Source organism: Rhodamnia argentea, chromosome 7 (assembly GCF_020921035.1).
Source record: "Rhodamnia argentea isolate NSW1041297 chromosome 7, ASM2092103v1, whole genome shotgun sequence".
Taxonomy (NCBI): Eukaryota; Viridiplantae; Streptophyta; class Magnoliopsida; order Myrtales; family Myrtaceae; genus Rhodamnia; species Rhodamnia argentea.
The window spans coordinates 13,090,398-13,106,315 of NC_063156.1; the positions used below are offsets into that span (position 1 = coordinate 13,090,398).

The 15,918-nt window shown below is 40.8% G+C and overlaps 4 protein-coding genes across 5 annotated transcripts; 1 reads left to right on the top strand and 3 right to left on the bottom strand.

Moving 5' to 3' along the window:
* Positions 1-1,198: 1,198 nt before the first annotated feature.
* LOC115741939 (mitochondrial fission protein ELM1-like) lies at positions 1,199-12,169 on the bottom strand. 2 transcript variants are annotated; one of them, XM_048283030.1, is made up of 12 exons: positions 11,737-12,169; positions 10,854-11,016; positions 10,604-10,670; positions 10,183-10,279; positions 9,399-9,542; positions 9,154-9,280; positions 8,736-8,848; positions 8,555-8,618; positions 8,359-8,452; positions 8,133-8,241; positions 6,487-6,827; positions 1,199-1,268 (listed from the first exon to the last, which is right to left on the bottom strand). In XM_048283030.1, the coding sequence occupies exons 1-11, from the start codon at positions 11,905-11,907 to the stop codon at positions 6,726-6,728; spliced, it is 1,251 nt and encodes a 416-aa protein (XP_048138987.1). In that variant the 5' UTR covers positions 11,908-12,169; the 3' UTR covers positions 1,199-1,268; positions 6,487-6,725. The 2 variants fall into 2 exon arrangements, with proteins under 2 accessions (XP_048138987.1, XP_030531841.1); XM_030675981.2 differs by having other exon boundaries at positions 9,399-9,548; positions 11,737-12,168.
* LOC115741945 (small RNA-binding protein 11, chloroplastic-like) lies at positions 1,413-3,701 on the bottom strand. The gene is made up of 4 exons (XM_048283035.1): positions 3,519-3,701; positions 2,305-2,373; positions 2,101-2,207; positions 1,413-2,022 (listed from the first exon to the last, which is right to left on the bottom strand). Exons 1-4 carry the CDS (start codon positions 3,631-3,633, stop codon positions 1,912-1,914), a joined length of 402 nt encoding a protein of 133 aa, XP_048138992.1. The 5' UTR covers positions 3,634-3,701; the 3' UTR covers positions 1,413-1,911.
* LOC115741942 (casparian strip membrane protein 1-like) lies at positions 4,659-5,999 on the bottom strand. The gene is made up of 3 exons (XM_030675985.2): positions 5,450-5,999; positions 5,141-5,264; positions 4,659-5,006 (listed from the first exon to the last, which is right to left on the bottom strand). The coding sequence occupies exons 1-3, from the start codon at positions 5,725-5,727 to the stop codon at positions 4,791-4,793; spliced, it is 618 nt and encodes a 205-aa protein (XP_030531845.1). The 5' UTR covers positions 5,728-5,999; the 3' UTR covers positions 4,659-4,790.
* Positions 12,170-12,257: 88 nt separating the features above from the next.
* Positions 12,258-15,334, top strand: LOC115741944 (peptidyl-prolyl cis-trans isomerase CYP18-2). Its single transcript, XM_030675990.2, has 6 exons — positions 12,258-12,461; positions 12,583-12,678; positions 12,820-12,881; positions 13,169-13,302; positions 14,328-14,412; positions 15,004-15,334. The coding sequence occupies exons 1-6, from the start codon at positions 12,390-12,392 to the stop codon at positions 15,047-15,049; spliced, it is 495 nt and encodes a 164-aa protein (XP_030531850.1). The 5' UTR covers positions 12,258-12,389; the 3' UTR covers positions 15,050-15,334.
* Positions 15,335-15,918: the final 584 nt, after the last annotated feature.

Genomic DNA, 15,918 nt, shown 5'->3' on the forward strand with positions numbered 1-15,918 from the left:
CAATTGAGTCAATTCGGCCAATTTTGATTGAAAATCATTGGTATGGGCGTCAATTATCTTAAGTGGTATGGTTAGCGCCAATGTTGATATTTTTTTAATATTTTTTTGACATTTTAAATACTTTTTAAAAATAATTTTTAGAAAAACCAAAAAAATGCTTAAAAAATTATTTAAAATATTAAAACAATATTAAAAATGTCGAAGTTAGCGCTAGCCGTACTATGTAGGACAATCGATGTCTACGTCAACGATTTTCGATCAAAATTAGCCGGATTAACTCAATTAACATGAATATAAAAAATTTAAAACTGAATTGGCAATAATGCATAAGGTTTAAGACTAAATTAGCATCAATAAAAGGTTTATGACTTAATTGGCACCAATACAAAATGTTTAGGACTGAATTGGCACTAATGCAATAGGTTTATAACTTTTTTTACACTTCTCCCCATGGGAAATGCAAAGACAGTCAAAGTCCATTGTAATTCCTAAGTTTAATGTGAAATTAAACCAACTGGCTATTGAACCGTAATCGTTATGTTTCTTGGCCATTGGTTGCTCATTTGATGATTTATGCAATGTGTCTGGTCCGCAGTGGTCGTGATGTCCTCGGAGCTAGGGAGCCGAGCGTGACGAGGAGAGGGGGTTTGGGATGCAGCGAACAACGGGGACTAGAGAGTGTTGCGGGAGGACGGACCACTGGAGATGACAGCTCGAATTGGGAAAGCACCAGCAAGGACGGGAAAGTCGGGTGGCAGCGGCTGAGAGGGTGGGGGAAGAGAGGAGGAAAGATGAAGGGAATTTTTTGGAGTTACGGTTTTTTCTTCCTAGGAGGGACAAAACAGCGATGAGACTAATTCGGAATCGAAAATGGCAGTTTGGTAAAGTAGATAAGGATCATGGGTCTGAGACGCGAGTTGAAATCTAGTAACAAAACACAAAATGTCAAATACAGTTCTTTTTGGATCTGAGCAAGTCCTAAAATTACTTTGTATGAACTCTGGAACGTAAAAATTCAAGGGTATTTCTTGTCTTACATGAAAGAAAAATATTTGTTTGGCAAAAGTAGGAAAGCAAATCCATGTATGGAATAAAAGTGAAAATAGTAGTTGACATTTTCCCTAGAAAAATAATCAATCCTGGGAATGTGAGTAACCCAACAATTATTGACAGTAAAACGGAGATCCCCACCAGAGAAAGACGTAAAATTGAGCCAAATTACTTGCAGGGTCATGTCAAAAATCCAAGCAGCCATTCGTAGCACGCAGCTCTTCACCCGACCCACCACCGCCGGATAACACTGCACTAGAGAGTTGCAGACCCGAGAGTACAAGGCAGAGTGACCCTCCCACTGCTAGCAGAAGCGGCCTTTCTCTTGCCATACACTCCCTAAAACGCATGCCAAGCACATACTAAAACCTGTTTTCCATAGACCACGGTCCTCGCAGACATAATTATAAGCAACAGAATATGACAACAGATACCATTATGGAAAAGCTCCATTCCGACGAGCAGTAATTGAGAGCCTCCAGCATCATCGGTGTTGTTTTGATGCTTACACTGGTTGAAGAAAACATAGACAGAGAACAATGTAGCCAATTATCATTCTCGTCACGGATCCAATGCCAAGTAGCATGCTTTTTAGATCACAACAGATTATTCTTACAACAGTAGACTATATTAAAATCTGCAAATCAATGGATCCACATTAGGCACCAAATGAGAGTATCCGTTCCTTGTTCCCTTCATTCTAAAATGTCGAGCTATCTTCTTCTTCTTCTTTTTTGTGTTTTTCATTGGTACGGTCGCAAGTTGTCTGAGTGACGTACATGAGTGTACCATTCACTTTGTGCTTGAACCAATACTTCCTGCAGTGTGAGTTTCACTATATCTGTACCTTTGCAAGAGGAGTCAATTATCATCAACTTTCGGTTCAGGAGGTCCTCTTGCAATTGGCATTCCAAGCTTTTCGCCTAACCGAGGCTTTGCATAGTCCACAAAAACGATTCGCCCATTCAGTGTCTGTGAGAATGAGAAGGCCTTCTAAAAAATCAATTAATTAGATAGAGTCGCTTGAGAATTTGAAGGCGAGCAATTTACCTTTCCGTTCATCTCTGTCACAGCTCTACAAGCCTCGTCTTCGGATGCAAAAGTTACAAATCCAAATCCTTTTGATCTATCCGACACTCTATCCATCACAACCTTGGCTGGATAGAAAGAAATAAAGAGGTTTAATTTACTGAATATACGGAACAAACAAGTAAAGCCAGATCTAATCGTGGATAAGAGATGGCCTTAAGGTACCTTCAACAACTTGACCAAACTGAGAAAATGATTCAGCCAATATTTTGTCCGTGGTGTAGAATGACAATCCTGAGACACAGTGAGAAACTAGCTCAAAAAAGCAGGCCTGCTTAAAACGAGATAAACAGCTGGTTTTGGCTAACTACTGAAATCTCCAATTTTTGCTGAATCAAAACAAACATGAACACTGAATCTAATGATGACGATCATTAAATTGTGAGAGGATACAAATCGCTGTGTATGAACAGCACTCACTATCAATCGTTGGGTGTATGAGTTCGTGTCTTCCGAGACCCATATGTCAAGCCTCCACCAACTTGTCACCTATTGAATAAATGGCCACTAATGCATGTCTATACTTACAATAGAGGGCCAAAAAATAATGTGCCGGGCTTTAATACTCCCCACGCTTGCAAATCTCAAATGAGAAGTGAACCGGCCAAATGTCGCGGTATTTCTTTATTGGGAAGCAACAAAGTCAGCTCAATATAAGCACTATATTTTCTCACCAGCAACATCATTGTACTGACAAAGCCATAATCACCTCTAAATCTAAGACTCGACCCAAAGGGCCTTCATTGCTTGACCTTAGGAACCTTTAGCAGTCCGCTCGAGCTTAGGAACCTTTAGCAGTCCCTTTCTTCTACCAAACTCACAAACTGCATCATATATAAGATCTTCTTGATCTAATTTTTCATTAGTTCTTCGATCGGCATTAGGAAAAAGAAACACCTTAAGTGTGATGGACCACAATAAGTTACAATCTCGAATCCCCTTGCAGAGCAGTGCTCGACAGGTCATGCAACATTCTAAGCAGCGAATGAAATGGGGTAAGAAGAAGATCAATCAAGAACCGTCACCTACTGTGCATTTCGACCCTCCACAGTCCCCCAAACAAGAACTTTAAGAAATAATCAAATGAACATTACTTCAAACACACGATGGCGCTGTACAATAAGTTACAGGAACGTCAAGACATCATACTTCTTCAAACAGACATTTCTTCAAACACGTTGGCCACATCATAACAATAGCATATACACAGCTACACGTACACAATCCAGCAAAAAGAATCACTTTTACGTCCGAGGGACGTGGAAAAATCAGCGTCGACAACAGACCAAAACACTTCGAGAATCGCTTCAGGCATTTGGAATCGATATCCCAAAACTGAACAAGTCATTAACGAACTGGCCGAGCACATAAAAGGGTACCTCCAACGAAAAGCTTCGAAACGATTCCTCTGCAACTTGTGAGCAGGTGTGGAGGAACGAGAGAACAGTTGGATAGGCTGTTCCCGGACCGAAGGTTTCTAATGAGAGCCGCCATGAGAGAGAGGTAGAGAGGTTTAGGGTAGAAGAAGAAGATGGCTTCGGTTGATGCTGTTCCTGGGTCGGGGTTCGTTTCGATCTTCACCGAGGTTTATACTGAGAACAAGATAGCCGAATCGAACTTCCGATTCATTTTGCATGTTAGAAAACATGGGATGGTGTTAGAAATTAATTCGGACATTTGTCATGTAACATACTTATTTAAAGTTTATGAATTTTTGCTTCCTTCAATTTAGTATCCATATTTTTGTCCAATATTCAATTTTTTTTTTTTGGTCCAATTCCAATATTCAATTGCCCGCAGGAATAACAAGAAAAAATCTAAGGTCCCATATCGGTTTTGAGTCATAGGATTACAACAGGAAAAATTGGGACCGTCGGATAAGTTAGAAAAGGAAAAAGGTTAATACCAGGGAAAACCCCAAACCGGTATACCCGTGATAAATTTAGAGTTCCCGTTAAATTTAACTGTCAAATTATTGAGTTAAATAACACGTGGCGGTTGATAGATGTGCCGGTTTGAAATTTTTACCCTATGATTACCATGGATGTATTAATGGGAATTAATGGAGAATTTGTCACATGTATACCATTTGAAGTTTCTGATGATAAAAGACTTAGTTTTAAGTAAATTTATCATGAATATACTGATTTAATGTTTTTTTTTTCACTATCAACTAATGCAAGTCCTAAGCAAGACCTTAAAAGACTTAAAGAGAGATAGGGGAAGGAACTCTCCGGTATGGTGGAGGGATGTCCCCATAAGTTTTCTCTGTATTCCTCTATCTGGGGAAGAAAAACATTCAGAGGGAACTTGGGGCAGTAGCTAGGGAAGGTAGACCCCAAGTCGGCTTCGGTAGGCAATTACCCTTAGGTTGGTATAGTAGCCACCTTAAAACTAACTTTTAATTTTATTTATTTATTTTGTTTTTGTGATGAAGTTTGCCTGTGACTTACGACAGCAGAGAAAGGAACGATTTTTTCTTTTTTTCCCAATCAAGTAATGCCTTCGCAAGATTTTTATATGACCCCCTTGTCGGAATAACTTCATGTAAAGCAAAGGCACCACTACACACACACCAACAACATCATGAGACACACGTAACGAAAATGCCTGCATACTCCTCCCATGTCCACCGGTCAGCTTGGATCGTCTCAGACCCTGCGAAGAGCCATGGCGGAGGCAAGCACCAGCACCACGAAGACGAGGGCCGTGATCATCGACGCCACCACAGCCCCGCTCGCTTTCTGGCAGAAGTCGCCAAACTGCTGGCAGATGGCGAGCCAATTCGTGTTCGGATTGCCATTGTGGGCCAAGTACACTATGGCTGCGGCCGCGGCCCCGGCTGCTGTGGTCAGGGTAAGCGCCATCTGCACAAAGAGGGGGAAAAAGGGAGGGGACGAATAGGTGATTGGAATTTGGGAACATACGATGAGAAGGAGATAGTTCTTACAGGGGAATGCTGATTAATATTAATCAGTTAAGAGACGAAGAGAGTGCTCACAGTGTCCAAAATTAGTAGGAGAAATCTGAGGCCGATCGCGTGGGGTCGGACGATGCATACGATGGAGAAGGGAAGCGAGAGGACTAGGTAGCCCCCGACTATTGCCATTGCGATCACGAAGAACCTGCATATATACACGTTGTTCGCGATTCACATGATCAAGATGCTTAATGTTACAGTTTAGGAGTGATCACTTCATCAAGTTCTGGAATGATTGAAATAATGAGATGATGAGTTTTTCGACCGAATAAACAGCATTGGGATGAAGGATAAGATGAGCAAGCAATCTGAAAGCCGAGGGGAACATACTGAAAAGTCGGGAGGTCGTCGTAGCTAGCTTGGAACTGGAAGAACTGAGTGAAGAAGGGAAGAGTCTGGTCACTTGTTCCCATGGTAGCGGCGGCGGCCAGTGCAGTCACAATTGCGCACAACCTCAGTATGAAGTCAAATATGGCCACCCCTTTCTTCCATCCTCCGGGCCACGGCAGCGGAGCTGCCACAACCGGTACTGCTTTCCCTTTTGCAGCAGCACCGCCGCCGGCAGCTGGGTCGGGAACATCAATGGCGGTTGAGTCGCCGCTCTTCATCCTTTTTCCGCTACCGGATAAGAGAAGGCTCAATGTGCTTAGAGAAGAGACTTGAAGCTTGTGACTTGAAGAGCTTGACGGGCAGGCAAGTCTTTTATAAAGAAGAGACGAGAGCAGAGCACGGAGGACGTGTGGTAGAAGCAAGGGAGACAGAGGAGTTGTTGCCAACTTCTCCAACGTTGTAGCTTTTATTTCTTAGCCTATGTTTCCAAGAGAATAAGTATGTGACGTGACAGATGTTTCGTGGAGCAGTTTCTCCTACTTCATAAAGATCAATGTCTTGTCAGGAATCCTCTGTACTAGGAATGTCTTCCCTAGGACATTCGTAGGTATCATGTGCTGCTTCTGTCATCAACTAAAAGTGGAAGGAAATGAAATCTCACGTGCCTTGGCTTTCTCACGGCCGCGGATTAATGAGTAAATCGAGTATGTTAATGGCCGATGGGAGCTTCTGCTGCCAACTGAAAACAAAAATGCATCAGAACTCAGCAAAGCCATGATGTTTTAGTTCCAGCCCATTATAAACTAGTTCCAGTGGATCTTAAGAAGATGAACTGTAGGATGAATCCATAGATGCTGCTTTTGCTATCAGAATTGGCTCACGTATGGAACGAACAAGCGGGCAACTTCATACAGTATATAGCTCGGGAGGGCATTATGTAACAGGAAACCGATTTCCTAGTCGGTACAAATAAACTTACAATGAAACAGGAAGATCTGGAAACAGTACAAAGATTGGAAAAAAAAAATAATAATAACGACGTACTTGCCAATTAGCTACTCTTTCTTCAAAAATGCACAACCTAAAGTTGTGCTCCGCAGAAATGGATAACCACAGAACAAGATTGGACTACTTGGAACATTAGCAAACGGAAGCTATCTTTACATACTTTCACTGGGGTTACCAAGTGGGTACTAGCCAACCCAAATGACATGCACTAGACGTGCCACAGCAGAGCGAGTGACAAGGCCACATTGGCTCAACAACAGAAGGCCCATCACGTGCATATCCTCCATCCGCGCTTGGCAAGTGCTTCATGCACCTGAGCAGCAGACTCGGCGGTGTCATTAAGTGGAGGATAGCTCCAGGTCTCAGATATCTGTACATCGATACCCAAATATATAAGTGAGCATAAACCTCATTAATAAGTTCAACTGAGTTGAGCAAAGGCTGAGGCAGGTTAATATACCTTCACATAAAAGAAACCGTGAACTTGCCACGGATGCAAATACATAATACGTATTCAATTATTTTGCTCTTACAACTCGCATTGTATTTTTCTCAGTAATAGTGAATAAAAAACCATTGGTTCCTCATAGTTGTCTGACAGAGTCAGCTTTACTTGGGAGAGGCTCGATATCTACTCAAACTTGACTCAAATTTCTCAAGCTCAAGTAGATAGAAATGGCTTTTACAATCAAGCTTAAGGTCACAAACTCTTCAATAGAGTATCACAAGCCTAATCGAGTAGTAGTTTCTTCAAACAAAAAAAAAAAAAAATTGTCTAAGAAGCAACTGTGTCGAATTTTCAGAAATTATACAGCTCTTCTCATGTTGTGTATATCTGCTTTTAGCAATCATTAGAAACTCTAACCCTCACTTTTTCACTTTCCAAGAAACGTAGACCTGTCTTCTCAATCGAGAATTAACTTTTTCTGTTTCTTTCTCTCCTCTTGGTCATGACTCTTTTCCTCTTATTGCTTAGGTTTTCTCCAGCTTTCGTGGTTCTTGCTCCTTTGCTTCTATCATCCAGAGTCACTGAAAAATATTCTTCAATTTGTCGCCTCATTTTCCAGGAATGTGCATCCCCATCTACCATTTGCAAGTTTCACTTTCTCATATCTGTATACTGTTTCCATTGTGTGCAAATTTTCATAAGCGACTTCCGGTGACCTTTTTTTTTGGTTTCCAATTAGTATTGGATTGATGAATTATTAACTGACTCACCAAGTTGGCTCCTCCTTGACGAACATGGTGTTCCTTTGTGTCTCTAAAGCTCATCTTCATTGCGTTAGGTTATCTGAAGTTAGGGCTTGAAGAATTCTCTGATCTTGTAATTTTTACAATTTACTTTTGAAGTTTACATATTTGAGCTATGGACACGTTAAGGTACTTTCATAGTAGCATTCTATGTTGATGCATCACTTCACATTACAAAAATTAACTCTAAATACAATTTACACCTTGTGTTTTCATTTCAATAACCTATCCGTGTAATTGTACAAAAAAAGAAAAAAGAAAAATCCAATAACAGTAAAGCCAAGCCGAGTCACACTCGAGTATCTCAATAGCCTTTTCAAGTTAAGCTCGAGCCAGACACTACTTCATCTTGACTGGCAATCGATTCTACCCTTACTTCCGAAAGAAGAAGATAACAGAATTTAAATAAGAGTGAGTAACCTACATCTTCTTTTCCAGTGAAAGCTCGAACTGCTCCTCGTTCCTGCAAGGAATTCCGGAAGTCAGCAAACTTCCACCTACACCGTTCAGCTCCAGCAATATAAACTGGCTTCCTGCATCATGAGAGAGAATTTCTATCTTTAGTTTTAGTGGTTCAAATTATTGGGCCAAACAAAAGTAGAAATTTCTACTTTAGGGATGGTCCACAATGTTTGACGTTTCATGCATACCCTGTACTGCAGACCTCACTCAACATGCTCACAGAATCAGCTGTTACAACAAAAGCATCAGCCCAAGCTAAATGTCCCATGTGTGGGTTTGAACCTAGAAACACACCAGAAATTATTCCAGTTCATTATCACATTATGATGATTTTACTGTGTTTTCCATAACGGAAAAACCTTCAACGATCAGTTATATAACTACCTTCACCATCCCAAATGTGAACTTTAGAATTAGCCCTGAATACACTAAGAAACATTTCAGACACCTGCAGATAGAAAGGCAGAGAAGTAAATAGTTCATGGCTCCAGGACCCAAAAAAAAAAAAAACAGTTTATCACTTACTTCATCAAGAAATAATATGAATTGAACAATGCATACGCACATTCAGAGGAGTCCTCCTAGAGAAAGATATTCTGAGACTTCCACAGCTCCACAGTACATCCTGCAGCTTAGCTATCAACTCCTTTGCAAGATCAGCACCATAGGGACAATTGCCTGTGATCAGAACGCAGACAAAAGCAGTGAGATTCTTCTATGAACTGATCAAAATAAACAATAGATCCACATGTATTTTTCAAAATAATTAGCCAACTTATGTGATGATGATAAAATAATTCCTACAGGACGAAAACTAATGTATCAAAACCCGTCTTTCTTATCATCTCGAGACAAGATGCTCTTAGTCAGTTATATCAGCTAAGACTGTTTAGTTTCGACCACAAGATTCATTAAATCTGTCTGCATAAACTTAGCTAGATCAAGCTTGAATGTATGTAATGACTAAGGAAAAAGTGAATTACTTGTGGGACCACCAATATTGACCACAAGCAAGGGCTTTGGAAGATATGCCAACTCATCATGCCAGGTGAAGGCAGCACTTCTAAGAGCGGCAGAATCAGCATGATGAAGGGCGCCCACTGTGAGAATCTAAATCCAAATTTCTACACCTGTGAGATTGTTTCGTAATAGCAGTAACTAACTAGTAACTTAATTGCACATTGGTCATTCCCAACAATCAAGTGTATTTGCCATCTGCAGTGCATACCACATGACTATCAGGATGATCACGTGGAGTTATCCACCTCTGAAGAAACCAGGGAATTTGCTCTTGCGCCTGAGCTGTCTGTGGATAATAATCATGACGAGGAGTAATCACCAAATCAAACCTATCTAGACGGGATCTTGGATGTTGTATCTGGGAGATGACATGAATTATAAGACGAATTAAAATTGAACGCTAGTAAAAATTATCGATGCATGATAACTACGTTCCAACTGGTGACAGACAAGTAAGAAGTATCAATGTAAAAGGACCAACTGGATGTGAACAGAACAACTAGCTTTTGGAAGGGACATAAAGCTTGCCAGAAGGAAGCAGAACTAATGCATATTAGCACTCCCAATAAAACCAAGTTACATGTAGCACTCATTGGTCATTGCACAAACACCATGATTATAGTAAAAAAACAAAAACTAGGCTAATTACTTAAGAATCTCCTGTGATTAAATGTACAGAAACTTCTTGAAGGATTGTTAAGGGAGAGAGTAAGTGAATAGTCTAGGTTGTCATATCCCTATTTCATGGCCACATACTTTTCCAGCTAAAGTTCTTGCCTTTTTATTTTTCCTTCTGCCATTTCCTCTCCTTTTCTCTCCTTAAAACTCATCTTTTCAATTTTTAAAACATTAGACATAGAGTAAAACGATGGCAAGGTTAAAACCAACCATTGAATGTGAAAAAGGAAAAATAAAAGAAGGCTAAGAAACTAGTCAATTATCAAGTCAAGCATGTGACAAGAAGCTCAAAAGGAGAGCATATTCATACTCACCTGAATAACAAAAACGTTCTCTGGAGCCAACTTTCTTATTGTGCTTGCAACAGGAATAGTGTCCCGCCCGGATGCAATCACCAACAGTGGGCCCTCCCTATGACAAGTGTAGATGGTTGTTTGGATTTAGCAGATAATTTGTACGGACAGAAGCAACCCATATTCCGCAAATTCAAATGCTCAATATGACCACTACGTGCTGATAATTAGACTGTTCCAAGACATCTAGAACCTCTAAACCGAACTTAAAGACGTTGACAATGTTGGAAATTATTTACTTAGGCAATTTGCTTGCATCTTCTGTATCCCGGATTCAAATGGGACATTTTTTAGCATGACCACAATTCAATGTGAGAATTATATAGATATCCATCAAAAAGAAGCATGACAGGAAGAATAGGAGCAAGATCAAAAAACATACTTTTCAAACGATTCACGAGCCATTACTGCAATCTGCTTTGGATCAGCTTCCAAAACATTCAATAATCCTGCAAAAAGCCGTTTAACAAAAGTTATTCAGGCATACAGAGATATTAATTTCCCCTACAAGGGATAACAACGATAGAATTCCAACATAAGACTTGGTCACCACCACACTATAAGTTCACTACATGACTAAAGTTTGATAACTAGAAGCATTGAAGGAGAACCACTCTAAACCTGCCTCCTACCACTTTTTTCAGCTGAAAGAGGCATGACTTTATTGCTTTCAACCGTCGTTCGAAACCTTGAATCACCCCAAACGCTTTTCACAACATAATTAATTTTTTTATGGAGGGAAATCGGAATCCAATGAAGCCATTCATTAATCCCACCTCTAGGCCTAGTAACACGCTGTACAAGTAACGAAGTGCATGATATCAGAAGGAAGTTAATTGACAATTACAAAGGCAATGAATCCAGGAATCAACCACAAAGGGACCAGACCAACATGTGTACTTGAGTGTGCATCCCACCATCTAAATGGATATAAAGCATGCTAGCGCAGAGAAAACAAAAATAGGATTCATCAATTGCTGATTGTATAGTAAACCACTCTTAATCTTCACAGGAAACAAATACTCTCCTGGTTTAGCAAATCCAATGTGGACCAATTTGTTTGGAACCGATGAACAACCAGAGCTACTAGGATGTCTAGGTTATCGGTCTATTGCTAGTTGAATCACAATCAGTGCATAAATTTGTGTGTTTTCCGCCAGAAATTTCAGCTTTTCATATAGCAAATGACTAACATTTACCCAGTTGATCTGTGATAGTGACAAACTAGGACTGGACGTAAGTTGATAGCCATTCACGTGATCATGTTTGCAAGGTAATTGTTCCAACTGCTCAGATAAAACCAATCCCTTGCAATTCTGTTTTCTGCGCAGATCTTAAAGGCAACACAGAGACAACCTTATTTCATCCAAAACAGAGATTTTTAACTGATATACCATGAACACAGACACACACATCAACAGAAACAGATAGAAGCATGACAATCTAAAGAGATGGGCCGCCGCAAAAAAAAAGAGTAAGCACAGAGAATCAAGTTCCGCAGTGTCAATCGCTCACTTGGAAAGAGTGGCGATCGGCGAGGCCGAGAGAGCGAACCAAACCGATGCACTGGTTCTCGGCGCCGGCAAAGCCGTTGCCGATAACAAGAGCTCGCCTGATAGCACCATCGAGGATGTCAGGCACGCCACTGAATCCGGACGGCGGCTCGGGAAGCCTTATCGGTCTCATTGCGGTCACACGGCCAAGGACAATGAGCTTGCCTTCTCGTGGCTGCGACGGCGATTCGTACAGCTTCTGGCTTCCTTATTTTCCTGCGAAATGGTTTGTCGCTGCATCGTCTTCCGGAAAGTACTTGCATTTGGGAGACCCATACAAGAAAATTCCCATCGTTCTTCGTGCTCATTCACCAGCTACAGAGAGCAAGTAACTAGCTTTTTGGCAAATCAATCGAGAGAGTTCAGGCCGAAGAGCTTTGGGCCGACTGGGCAATGTGGGCTATGTACTCTGTAGGCCCATCTCTCTCTCTCTCTCTCTCTGGGTCTCTCTCGAGATCAAGATTCAAAACCCCACGGAAACCCACGAGTTTTCCAGTTGCCGAGAGCGCATTTCGTCGCGCATTTCGTCGCGCATTTGGAGGTCGACTCCATTTTCTGCAAGAAAATCCCCGGCGTCCCTCTTGGCGAGGCCTCGTGCTTGCTTGTGGGTAGAAGATGTGGGCAAGTGCGGAAGGAGGTCCTCCCGAGGTCACTCTTGAGACCTCCATGGGTTCTTTCACTGTCGAGGCAGGTCCTCTCTTCCTCCTCCTCCTCCTCCTCCTTCTTCTTCTTCTTCTCTTTCTGTGATGCGTCGGGTGGTGAAAGTTTTCATTTTTCTTTTTTGTGTCATTTTTGGATTGTTTTATAGCTATACTTCAAGCATGCGCCGAGAACTTGCAGGAACTTCATCGAACTCTCTCGGAGAGGTTACTATGATAATGTGAAGTTTCACCGTATCATAAAGGTAATCGCTCGTTCTTTGCCTTCTCGTTTCTTTCCCTTGAAAATTACCATTGGATTTGGACAAATTCACACCCAGAAATCACGACGGTGCATTCGTATGATCGCTTTTCTAATTGTTTGTTTTTCGTAACCTTGATATTAGGATTTCATCGTGCAAGGTGGGGATCCCACTGGGACAGGAAGGGGTGGAGAATCAATTTATGGGTAAAGGCGACATTTTTTTTTTCTTGTTCGAGAACTAATTAACTTGACGATCATGCGGGTTTCGAGTGGTTTTTACCTGATGAAGTTCTTCTTTACTGAGCTGTGGGTTTTCACTTCTCAAGCATCAGTAAAATGAGAGCAATAAGAAGATGCGTTTCTTGAGCTCCTTATTGTATTTGATCCTTTGGGTGCACCGGCAAAGAAGTAGTAGGACATTAGAGTACTGTTCTGCTCCTTGTTTGGTTGTTAAAGGACCCTCACTGTAGATGGTGTGTCTCATGTTGCAGTAAAAAGTTTGAGGATGAGATAAAACCGGAATTGAAGCACACGGGTGCGGGTATCCTGTCCATGGCAAATGCTGGACCAAACACCAACGGTAGCCAGTTTTTTATTACTCTGGCACCATGCCCTTCACTTGATGGTATGTTATTACTTAAATAAAGTCGTTATTGCAGTTTGTATTGATGGTTCATTGAAGCATTTGATTGGTTGATCCTTTTATAAGGCGAGTTTCTGAGAGCCTTTGAGATAATTGCATACTTGCAAGTTGTGATTGTGAATGCAAGTGATGGGTTTGGTCATTCTATTTGCCTTTGGGACATCCCTCTTCGGTCTAGCTTGTCTTGCGTATTCCAAGCACTTTGCCTTTTTCTTTAAGACAACAGCAGTCTTGAAATTTTTTTCTTCAGAGGATCGAAGGATTTCGAATTGGAAGAAGATTTCCCAAATACATCTTTTATATAGCGACATCAAGTTTGGCGTAGAAGAGTGAATTTCATTCCCTAAACTTGATGTAGAAGAGTGAATTTCGTTCCCTTAAAAAATGCATCTTCATCTAAGTGTAAATCTAGTCTGGAAGTATATGGCCTAAAACTGATATAGACCTTTTGATTGTAATGAACTCCCTCTTGTGATTCAGGTTAGCTGGTCAGACATCCATGGATTAGCAGTATATGTTGATTTAAGATGTGCTGATTCAGTCATGAGATTGAGCTTCATGGCCAGATACATGTTTCAAAGCCCATTTTCATGATAAAAGGACCGTCTGACTCTGAAGTTTGGCTCTCTAATTAGTGTGGGTGTCATGTTTGTGTGCCATATTTACGGCTGCACTGTTCAAACCTCTAGTCATCCAAATGCACTTGACTATACAGTGAATCTTGTAATCATCTTCAATAGAAGCTAAGATCAACTGAATACATTAAAATCCTTATTTTTTTCTTATTAGCACAGTTAGTGGGATTAGCATTTAATTTTCTTTCAGACTTTAGGAACTTTTTTATAGGATGAGAAAAGTACCTGCAGGACACCTTATTTCATTCAGATCTGTATGGGAAGGAACCAAGATTCCCTTTTATCTTTCTGCTTTTGTACATCACAATTCCTTCTTTTGCCATCAAATTTGAGTAGCTGATGATTTAAGGATGTTCCCACACCTCCATTCAGGAAAACACACTATATTTGGACGCGTATGCAGAGGAATGGAGATTATCAAAAGGCTTGGGAGTGTCCAAACAGACAACAATGATAGGTATGTCTTTCCTTGACAATTGTTCGTGCATTTGTCTCTCTCCAACAATTTGTATCTCCTAAACATGCCTGAACTAGAGTAATATTGTGCTCAAAGTATTTTCAGTTCTGTTTTAATAATTTTTGGTACCTGTGACTATTTAAAAAGTACTCTTCAATAAGGAAAATAGAGCCAAAATTGTCAGAAATGAGGGGTGACATCTGTTTTGGGCTTTCCCGAGTTATATTTTGGGAGCCAATAAGGAATTCTAGTTTGTTGATGGTTTTCTGAATAGAAAATTGGTAATGCTAGCTCTTTCAGCACAGAATTTAGCGGTCCTTGATTTGAAAATTGGTAATGCATTCGAGAAAGCAAATCCTACCGGATCATACTGTAGTGCGTGTGCTTAAATTCGTTTGAGAAAAGTATGAATATTGGCGGAGTCCTCCTTTAACTTCACTTTCTAAAGAGAAGCTGAAAGCTTCAATGTTTTCAATGGCTTCATTTATGCTCAGAAGAACTCATTGGTCCTCATTTTGAAAGGAAGATGGGCTGATAGTTGTGGAAAGACTATAGTTTATCAAAGTTTATGTACTTTCTCTGTTTCTGCAGGCCAATCCATGATGTGAAGATATTGCGGACATCAGTGAAAGATTGATTTCAAGGGAGGAGTTAATTTTCGCTAACTGGTTGTTATGCGATGCCGTCTTTCAACTGCACATTGACACTGGAGCTATATTTGTCTTAACTTCTGTAATATTGTGCAATTGCGTTAGTATCATCAGATGCATGTTATTGCCGGTCACTTCTCGCCAACATAAAATAACTTAGGCAATGCATTGATGCTTCGTCAGGATTCTGTCAACTTGGGACAAATTTGGGGCAATCCCATGGCATTGTAACTCAACGGGATCTACTTTTGCAGTGATTGTTGATTTTTCTCCTGGGGTGATGTGTCTGATTTTAGTGTTTTGCCAGAAAAATAGTGAATACTACCAGTTCGAGCAAGACATCGGATATGTGCGTATACCGGTAGTTTTCCTTGTCTAGAAATTCACATCCCCACAATTCTCCCTTCTGGTCTGCTGCTTCATGTCTAAAAGCCCCATACGGTATCCTTCGGTGACGCCACTGCCACCGCCATCATTGATCCAATCTCTTGATGCCGCCGCCATCGTTGATCCAATCTCTCGCTCGAGTGCCATCTGCCATACACCCCCATGAAAGCCATATTATCTCATCTCTGATTGCTGAACTCAGACAATTCTTTGCACAAAGGGCAATGGTGCAGCACGGCTTAGTATGAGATCATGATTCGCTTTGACGAAACAATTGGCAAACTCCAACTTACGCTAATTGTTTGTCTTAGAATAAGTAGGAACCTAACTTTATGCTCTTGAAATTTTCATACAATGGTTACCGTGACAATTTCCTATATAATACGGAACATACTTGATCTGATGGAAAAATTAGCAAATTTGACAATTGTCACACTCTTGTCGACTCGTCTTTCCAACTAAATGTATA